The sequence below is a fragment of the Cupressus sempervirens genome, chromosome 7 (assembly GCF_028749045.1).
Source record: "Cupressus sempervirens isolate cs-2001-9-10 chromosome 7, ASM2874904v1, whole genome shotgun sequence".
NCBI classification, from domain to species: Eukaryota; Viridiplantae; Streptophyta; class Pinopsida; order Cupressales; family Cupressaceae; genus Cupressus; species Cupressus sempervirens.
The window spans coordinates 150710409-150721309 of record NC_143124.1 but is presented as its reverse complement, the minus strand read 5'-3'; the positions used below and the strand labels follow the sequence as shown (position 1 = coordinate 150721309).

The 10901-nt window shown below is 34.8% G+C and overlaps 1 protein-coding gene across 1 annotated transcript; it reads left to right on the top strand.

Moving 5' to 3' along the window:
* Positions 1-5061: 5061 nt before the first annotated feature.
* On the top strand, positions 5062-9852 carry LOC149545968 (disease resistance protein Roq1-like). The gene is made up of 5 exons (XM_089790915.1): positions 5062-5702; positions 6120-7215; positions 7497-7808; positions 7902-9170; positions 9262-9852. Exons 1-5 carry the CDS (start codon positions 5164-5166, stop codon positions 9577-9579), a joined length of 3534 nt encoding a protein of 1177 aa, XP_089647041.1. The 5' UTR covers positions 5062-5163; the 3' UTR covers positions 9580-9852.
* Positions 9853-10901: the final 1049 nt, after the last annotated feature.

Here is a 10901-nt window from a genome sequence, read left to right as displayed (position 1 = left end):
TTGTGAGTAGGCATGGTGGACCACTCTCCATGAGTGGTCATGGTGGAAATGCATTCTTATATGGAAGAAATTTGAGGTGAAAGCCCCTCTTCCACTCTCTACAAATAAGTATCCAGTAGATCACCCTCTGCAAGTAGGCATGGTGGAAATGCATTCTTCTTTGGGAGAAGTTTGAAGTGAAGTCCCTCATTCCACTCTTTGCAAGTAGGTGTGGTGAACCAAGTAGGTATTGGTGGACCACCCTTTGCAAGTAAGCATGGTGAAAATCATGTGTGACTCCATGACTTTAATTGTATGTGCTTATGAAGAAACTATGGTTAAGTATGTTATGTTAAGATAACATGTTTTCATGAGAATCTATATAAAAAGAGTTTATTGCTAACATCCTTGGTTGCATCAATGTGTGTCAGTCATATTAAAGATCTCTCTCTTGCTAAGAGGATGTGTTGAAGATTATAGTTGCAATAGAGATCTCTATCTCTAATTTTGTTATTGAGAAAATACCTCTATATTATGTCACCAATTGTAGAATATATTTGTGATAATATTTGAGATAATATTATATGAAGAGATGTGCCATGCAAAGAGTCATGTGTTTGGAAATATGAAGAATCTTTTAATTTGCAAATTTAAGAGTTATTTGATACTAAAGTGAAGAGTCTTTGAGGTCTTAATACATGGGTGATTACCTTGTATTCAATTGTATCAAGTGAACCATTGTACTTAAACATTTTATTATCAATAAAATAAAAGATATTTTACAGTGTGGTTGGGTGTTTCCCTTCAAGTGGAAGGTTTTTCTCAGGGTAAGTTCTTGTGTCTTTTTTATCTATTACTTTAATTGTTGTTTATCCCTTTCCTAGGCTAAACTTTAACACTTTGAATATCCTTTTATGTTAGAAGGTATAAATAAGAGCTTCATGTTCATTTTCTTCTTCAAGAGAAACTTATCCATGATCGACCTTAATATTCTCATTGCCTCTTTGACAAATTGGCATAGCATTTGATTTTTTAAATGAAATTCAAATATTATTTTCCACTAGCAACCAAATTATGTTTATTGCTACAAGGAAAAAATATTTTATGTAAAGTAAGTGGGAAAAAGAAAGAAAAATTGTAAATCATTATAGATCATTTTCAATTCAAAAGAAAGAAGAATTGTAAATCATGGTAAAGCATTTTCAATTCCTCTATTTCACATCTTCTCATAATTTTATGTGGGACATTGACTTTATTTTGCCAAAGATGTAAGCTACATCTAAAAATTAAATTTATTATTTTCTTGTATTCAACAAATCCATAAAATGTATCTCTTGCTTTTTTTTATTCTAGACATCTAGTTGATAGGAAAAAAAGCTTTAAAACTACCTCTGAAATTGTAAACAATGGTATTGATGATTTTTTTGTGGTTTTGGTTGTTAAGCTACAACTACATGGCATTGAGAAATTTCTAGCTATCTCATCATTTTGCTCTACATTTTAACAAGTTCCAAGATGATTGAGCAATTTACTTTGACCTAGGTTTTTCATCAACTTTGATATTTGAATTTGAAAAATATTATTCTAAGATGGTGTACACACTACACACACTTTAGCATAAATTTGAGCAACAATGTTGTTAATTATTTGTACTTGCATTTACCATTTTCGAAAGTTTTGATCAAGGAATTATTTTTGTAAATCCACTCCCAATTGTATTTATAAACTTTTAAAATGGGTTGTAAGGATTTTATTTTTGATATACTTTTTAATAACTGAAGTTACTAAATGGTTTCAATGCCTATTAATGCTTATATACTAAGCACTTTTTTGTTGAGAAGCACTAAAACATTAGTCTACAGTGTTTGAATAAATATATCCTTGATCCTTAATAAAGAAAATTTAGTAACTATTTTGATATTAAGATGACAAGAGTTAACTTTAAAGATTATATAGCTTAAACAATGGGGCCTAAACAAATGCCCAAAATTGAAGGATTTCTAAGAATAAGCATCGTGTGATTAGTTAATTTACTTTTAGAAGCTTAAAGATTCTTCATATCTATTGTCTCTAACTAAGCTAAAACCAAAATCTAACAATATGATATTATTTCCAAAGTAAATAGAGTCAAATGTGTGATACTGAATCTAAGGGTAATGCTTGTGAGCTATATTGGTATATATTTTGTTGACAGGTATGAACCATATATTGCTTGTTTTTATGTCTTAATTATTTTATTATTTTGTAAAGGCAAAAGTGGGCGAGCCACTAAATTTAATATATATTAATAAACTGATTCAAGAGCTCAATCAGGAAAGAATTGGTAAGAAAATCCAATATCCTCTCTCATTACAAAACTTTAGAGTATCGAAGCTTTACATAAGTAATACATGCAAAGGACTCCACTTATCCCTACAGATACTAAATGAAAGGAATGACAATCGGTGAGTAAGGAGAATAACAACCGTTGGGTGGGAAATTGTACTTCCAAAGTACCTTTTAATATCTGCCACTATACACCTATCATAACTCGACTACAATCGAATATTCAATAACTGCATACACCTTTATCTACATCAATCATTTCTTGAAGTTCAACATTCTCTGCAATGAAATGGGCTAGGTTTAATGTTGATGTTACTACCCCGTCTCAACCCAAGTTTGACAATAGGTCAACAACTTTGTTTCCTTCTTGAAGTGTGTGAAAGATACACTTCTTGATATTGATCTAGTAATCTCCAAATTTGATTTAGAATATAACTAAGTTTCCATGAGTGTGTTTGTCTTTTGATGCAAGCGTTAATGATGACCAGAGAATCTCCTCCAATGTGTAGACAATGGTACCCACCCTTCTTGGCAAGTATTAGTCCAATGAAAAGCATGTGCTTCTGCAATATTATTGGTTCGTTCAGGTAAGGAAGAGGCTATAAGTGCTATAACATTACCCTGACAATCTCGAATACATGCCCCCAAACCCAACTTGTCTGGGTTTCCTCTTGAAGCCCCATCGAAATTGAGCTTCAAATTGCCTATGATGGAGGTTGCCAATAGACTTTAGACTGATCAATTGTAAGTGGATCTTTCTTGACTAATCCCCATCGTGTTGGGACCAACAGTCTTTTCCATTCATGAAGGATGTTGCCATCCTAGGGAGTAGTGTCTTAATTATTTTTAATTTAAAATTTATTTATATTGAGAAATCTTTCTATGTTAGCTCTTTTAGTATAAATTTTAACTAAGAAATTTGTAGACTATGAAGCTTTGTCTCCTCAAAGAGCTCTTAGACTATCCACCTTCTAAGTATGTTCAAATTCATTTAAAAAATCTTCATATGTTACACATTCTATGATGAAATACAAGTTAGAAAGTTTGTCTTTTCTAAAGAATAAGTAGTTCTTTCCTCCCATTGTTTTTCCAAGATAGTCCATCTACCGGTTTCACATCTAAGATGGAAAGCCTAATAATCTTTAATACAATTTTTTTAAAACTAAATTAATATTATAAATAACTTTACTAATCTAATAAAAAGACTAAACCTAATAATCTAGTAGAATTATTAAAGATATATTTGTCAAAAATCTGATCTAGTAAAAATCTAATAATTTGACAAAAAAAATCTAATAACTTGACAACTAAATTTCTCACACTTCTTTAAAGTACGTCAAATTAGAAATCTAATAATAATTGGAAAACTTGTCTCCTACTTTTCTTTAAAAAAATCTATCAAAAATAAGTTTGATGATCTTTAATATATTTTTCTAGTGGAATTATTAAAGATATATTTGTCAAAAACCTAACCTAGTAAAAATCTAATAATTTGACCCCAAAAAACTCTAGTAACTTGACAACTAAATTTCTCCCACTTTTTTAAAGTGGATTAAATTAGAAATCTGATAATAATCCGATTACTTTTTGTCTCTTACTTTTTTTTAAAGAATCTATCAAAAATAAATCTAATGATCTTTAATAGTATTTTTTAGATAGCTAATATCATAAACAACATTATTCCCTTTGGTCCCATTTGGTTGCTGGAAGATGAGGGCCAAAACTGGGTTATCATGGGGTAAAACCAGGTTTCGCAAAAAAAAAGGGCATTTGGTTGGTTAAAATTATACCCTGGTTTTCAATTTCATCTTCCAATTTTGGTCAAAAATTGGAAGATGTTTCTTCCAATAAAAAGGTGGAATTCGAAATTAAAACCAGGTTTTGAATTTTATGACAGTTTTTTTAATAATATTGTGGGGTCCACGGTATATTCATCTTCCGTGTCAACCAAACGGACCATTGGCTTTCCAAATCACAAAACCAGGTTTTCGAAAACTTGGTTATAAGATGACCTGATTATGCCACAAATTCATTTTCCCCAACCAAACATAGCCTTTATGAAGTGTGAACAAGAGCTTTGCTTTTCCTATTTTATTGGTGGCTTTAAGCATGTGAATTGGATAAGGCAATGACGAGATCTTCCCTGCATGGACCCGCAACATTCATTGCCAAGAAATTTGGTTCAAAAACAAACATAAAAAAGGATGGGCAAATTTGAATTTACGCTAGCCGGCCAGAAATTTGGGCCCCTCTTATATAATGTTATAAAAGCTTGCGAGTCTTTATAAGTGCAGCTGTCTCCTCTGTATATGCTGAATGCGTGAAGACACGTTTGTTGATTGATTTATTTATTCGTGCCAAGAAATTTCCTTCAAAAAAAAATATCAAAAAGGATGGGCGAATTTGAATTTACACTAGCCGACCAGAACTTTCGGCCCCTCTTATATAATGTTATAAAAGCTTGCAAGTCTTTATAAGTGCAGTTGTCTCTGTCTATGCTGAATGCGTGAAGACACGTTTTGTTGATTGATTGATTGATTTATTCGGGTCTCGAAAATTTTCTTCAAGGGGATTGCTGACTTCACTTGGACTAATTTGCATATAGGAAAGTCTCGTCTGCAACAATTTTCCTGGCTCGACTCATTCTCTTCAGCAGGTGTCGTGTCTTGATTTACATCTGAGAAAAAAATCTTTTCTGACTTCAACTAATTTGTATCAGGAAATATCTTCTGCACTATATATTACTAGACTTCCCTAGGACTAATTGTGTCTATTTACCTCTGGAATCCTTTGCTTCACAGTAACGGGAACGCCTCTGCTTCCTCTAATCAGCGTTCCTTTGAGTTTCTCACAAAGGAAATGGCTTCCTCTTCCACATCCAAGCAACATCAATCTCAGCAAGAAAATGCTTTTGATGAAATTGCACCTTGCTATGAATCTACCTCCACAGAGCCCTGCGATATATTTATTAATCATCGTGGGAGTGATGTCAAACACACATTAGCTGCTGCCATCTACCATAAACTTCATTCCATGGGATTGCATGTGTTTCTTGATGTGGAAGCTCTTGAGCCTGGTCATGTCATGCCAGCAGAAATACAGCGAGCCATAACTAGTGCAACCCTTCACATTGCCATTTTTTCTCCCAACTATGCTCAATCCCCCTGGTGTTTGGCTGAGCTATCCTTCATGCTCAAAACTGGTGCTAAAATCATTCCTATTTTCTATCATGTTGAGCCCTCTGACCTCAGATGGATTGATCGAGGAGAAGGTACGTATGCTAATGCCTTTCCAGAGCATTGTAAGAAAGGAAAATACTCCCCAGAAAAGCTTGACGACTGGAAAAGGGCACTCTACAACATGTCATTCTATTCCGGCTACCAGGTTAACAATAATGAGTATGTATCACTTGCAAACTCAAAGCATAAGTAATTGTAGAATAAAAAAACCGAGCTGTACAATCTTACAATTTATCTTTCCAACCAAGAACAGGGTATCCTATATTTAAGTTTAGGCACTCTTCCTAGAAGACTCAATCGAACTGTTCTATCACTAACCTAACCCAACTGTATTCTTAACATCAGTTGTATAGCTATTTTATATATTTTCTTTAAAAAGAGAGTCCTAAACACACATAACTAAATCCTTAAAGACATGGCCTTTTATCACATATCTCTTAACAAGTTTTGTATTTTTCTTCCATGCTTAGTCTGAAATGTTTTCTATTGAATATATTTAGATTCTATTTTGTCGACACTATTTAAGCAGAATATAATGTTTTTATTTTATTTGAAAATTTTGATTCAAAATGTCAGGGATGAGGGCAGAGTTTTGAAAAATATTACGAATTGTGTAATCAAAGTCTTGAAATCGGTATCATTGCCAGTAGCAGAGCATCCGCAGGGATTGGATGAGCTTGTACAAGGCTTCCAATCTGTTGCAAGTAAAGAGAGAGTGCAGATTACGGGGATCGTGGGAATGGGAGGTAGTGGTAAGACCACACTGGCCAAAGAGCTATTCAACAGGAACTTTTCATACTTCGAGAGATGCAGCTTTGTTTTTGATGTGCGAGATGCAGCATCAAGGAATGCTCTAGTGAAAAAGCAGAAAAAGCTTCTGAGGGACCTTGGTGTCAATCATTTGCCATTTGATCATGTAGATGAAGGCAAGGCCATTCTTGCAAATCGATTGGTCTCTCATCGGGTGCTTATAGTTTTGGATGACGTTGATCACATCGACCACCTGAACACCCTGTTGCCAAATAAAGACAATCTTGGATCCCAAAGCATTGTCATTGTCACAACACGGGAATTGGGAGTTCTTATTTCATGGGGTCTCACATGTATTTATAAAATCCCAGGACTCAACAGGTCATACGCTGAGAAGCTCTTCTGCTGGCACGCCTTCTTGCAGCCCTCCCCACCCCCTGGATTTAAATCTCTAGTTGAAAATTTCCTAAAGGCAGGTAATGGTTTGCCTCTGTCACTGAAGGTATTTGGGGGACAGTTATATGGCATCAAATCCAAATATAAGTGGAAATCCCAATTGAAAAAACTATCAAGAATATTGCCTACCGACATCAAACAGAGGCTACAAGTTAGTTATGATGCACTTGATGAGGAAGAGAAAGAAATGTTCTTGGACGTGGCATGTTTTCTAATTGGAGAAAATAAAAGCAGGGCTATAGCAGTGTGGGATGGATCAGGTTGGAGTGGTGCAAATGGTTTAGAAACACTTGTAAATAAATGTCTTGTGGAGCTGGTCCCTCAAACAGTCTACCCTGGGCAAAGCTCCTCCTATGCAGATAAGATAAGGATGCATGACCATCTTAGAGATATGGGAAGAGTGATTGCAAGTAAACACTCGTCATATCGTATTTGGTATCCAGAGCAGATAAACCCAAATTCCCTGGTAAGGTTGATACTGGCAGATATGTGTGTGTGTGTTAATTGCAATTTTTTCTTACTTATTGATAACCGAAGGTGTTACAAATGAGTTTAAAAACACATGCTTCTATTTTTTAAGTGGATCATCTGAAAACATGCTGTTTCAATAATATTCACATATCTAAACAAACAAAGCTTAGCACACAAGACTGTTTACGCTGAAACACTAATTTGTCACTGTCTGTCTGCCTCTGCTTTCACTGACTTTTGATTGACAAGCTTTGTATCTCTGAATTGTTCATTCAGGAAAGAAAGCCAACTCGAGGTATTCAAAGTGCTGATGCTTTTTGCAAGTTCAAAGAGCACAGGTATCCACTAATGAGAACTTCAAGGAGACGATCTAAAATCCCTAGATTGTCTGTTAAATTACAAATTCTTTTTGTCAGAGGAAATGAGTTCACAGAAGAGTTTGCATCAATTTCTGAAGATCTCGTGTGGCTCCGCTGGGAAAACTTTCCTCATAAAAGCTTTCCATCATGGCTTTCACTGAGAAATTTAAGTGTTTTAGAGCTTTCGGGTGCTAATGAGCTGGAAGAATTATGGGAGTGCAATGCAGACGTACGTATTTCTTTTCTTCTTGAAGAATTATACTTCCAAACAATACTCTATGCTTTTTTGAATTGAATTGAATATAAAATTGGTTGCCTGCAGCCTCTGTTGCAATTGAGAGAGCTTATTATATTTGGTAGGAGTAAATTGCAATCACTTCCAAGCTCAGTGGGATGCCTTAAGTACTTGAAAAAGATTGACTGTAACTTTAATGGTGGCAGTTTGCCAGAAGACTTATGTGGCCTCCAGTCACTTGAGTTTTTGGCTTTATCAAGTAGTACAATGCTGTCTTCACTGCCTGCTGGTTTTGGTAATTTACTAAGCTTGCAGCATTTATCTCTACAGAATTGCCAACTTTTGAGGACATTGCCAGATTCTTCCAAGCAGCTGATACACCTAAAATATCTTAACTTAGCAGGCTGTGAAATGCTATGTTCATTACCTCATAGTTTCGGTGATTTAATAAACTTGCAGACTATTGATATGGAGTCTTGTAAACAGTTGAAGACATTGCCAGATTCATTCAAGCAGCTGATACACCTGAAATCTCTTAATTTAAAGTACTGTGAAAAGATTAAACTGAAATTGGATATGCTGGAGTACATGAGGAAGCTCGAGTATTTTAACCTCAGCTTTTGCAAGGAACTCGAAGATTTGCCTCGTCAAATCTTAGATCAGGCCTCCCTGATAGTGTTGGATCTACAAGGTTGTACCAGTTTAAGGGGTTCACCAACAAACATTGGTGAACTGGGCAACTTAAATTCACTAACAATTGAGAGTTTTTTGTTGTCAAGCTTGCTAAATTTCTCTGGAAGATTATGCTCGTTGATAAATATGTCAATAGTAAATTCTGTCAGTGAAGTGACTTTCGATGCTGGGACTGCTTCTTCAAATATAAAACATAAGAAAACAGACTCAGAAGACTACAAAGAAGTTTCCAGGATGTTTATTTCCAATGATTGTTGCCCCAGTCTTGACACTCTAGAAATCTGGTGGAATCACCATTTAATGGAGATAGAGACACTTCCAGTGTCACTGAAGATTCTAGATATATGCAATTGCAAAGTTCTGAAGAACATCAGGTGTATTGCTAGTCTCGTAAACCTCAAGAAACTGGAAATATCCGACTGTCCAGAGATAGACGAGCTTCCAAGTTTCATATATTTGGCTTCACTAAAAAAGTTCAGAGTTAGCGCTTGCCCTAAAGTTGACAAAATAGAAGGTTTGGAATACTGTAAGTCTTTGAAGACGCTGAAAATAGGCTTGAAAGTGCCAGGTATACCAAATTTGGAGAAAGTGCAAAGATTGGAAAGACTAGAGCTTGAATACGACACCATATCAGCTCTTAAACCTTGTATTCAGTCTATGAAGGTGATAAAAATTGTTTTCAATTCAGAATTTTCATTATTCTAAAAATGTTCATGTTTATGACTGGATATTTGGCATACAATTTGATTTGTAGGAATGTCCAAGCGAAATGGAGATACAAGGTACGGTGATCAATTTTGTGAAGCCAACAGTAAAATCTTTGGAATTTCCTGGTCTTGTGGTCACAGAGATGGAGGCCGGGTCTAATCTCTTAAAGATTCGAGATCCAACCTATATTTTGTATTATGATGAGAAGAGGAAAGTTGTATATATAGGTGTGTTTTGTCAAAATGCAGGGTGCTGTGCATACAACTATGCCTCTAGATTTAGAGACAAGAAAACAATGGTAGTGACAGGCCAAGAGGGAAGAGTAGTGGAAGCTATTGACCAATTGTTGGCACTTCTGGAATAGTTAGTGCTTGCACAAACGCTCCACCCTGGCAGTCACAACCTTGACAAAACCAGCAATAGCAAATTTACAGTTTTGGTTAGATTTTTTCGCTGATATGTCTGTTAACAATATGCATGTGTGAGTGGAATGTAGTAAGTATTACTTTAGAAAAGAATTGAGTATTCATCAGCTGTTATATAATTCTATGTTGGACAGACAATAAAAGAGGAGTGCTGGTGAATGTTGTAATGTGGAGAATAAATGAAATATATAATGGTCTGTTAATATTGTTAATGTGTAGTAATTTGATTAGCAGAAAAGATCTAGAAGTTGAGCATCCTAAATTTGCTTTTCTCAAATCTTATGTGGAAATTTCAAATCACCACCATTTTTTGCAGCAGCTTAATTGGCAAGTCCTGTGATTATAACTAAGAGTTCCGGGCCACATCATCAAATATGATGTGCATGCTTTCTGTCAAGGTGTACAAAATGGCCCAAAATAAATGAGAATAGTTGCAGACTATGTTATGTTTAATTGGTGTGCTGATGTGGCATCGCATGATTTCTTGCTCTTCGATCTAGGAAATACATTTTATACAACTATGGATACTCATCATCAACGTTAGCAACTTATTTCAGTCACAACTATTGATACAACATTGTTAAAAATTAACACGAACTTTACTGTTAATTTCTGAACCCTCAGTATTTTAGTTACTGGTTATGTTCCTGGGAGGACTCTGTTTAAAACTGCTGATATGCTGTTAGACTCTTAAATTTTGATGGATATATTATGATAGACTTAATCATTTATGTCAAGGTTCACACTGCTATTCTGGTCTGTATGCACTATGCCAGCTAAAGTTTTATTGTCGAAACCTGCTTGTTCTTGGTTTTTGATAGTATCGTCAGGGTGCTGTTTAAGGCAAGGGATAATGTGTTGAATATGACTATTTGCTGAGGTTGTCATCCTGCTGGCAACGTGTCTCAGCTGACTGTGTGCTTTTTTTCCTTCTCGCCCTTGTGGCTTGGTGTATAGGGCCAGCACCCTTGTTTTGCTGCATTGCTTAACAAAACATAGTTAAAATTTTGAAAAGTAAATCAACAAATTTTATAACAACTCATTCCTTTACAGGGTTACTTGATTTGATTTGGTATTTTATAGTTTAATAAAAGAATAGATCTTCTATTTTAAATAGGGATTTTATATGGATACACAATATCATATAAGTCCTTAAGTAAAGTAATATGAAATGTTTTTTTATTGTAAGTTTATATAAGAATAAGAAATACTTTCAGAAGAGGGAAGTTTAAAGAATTGCCTATAAGATAGGACAAAGATG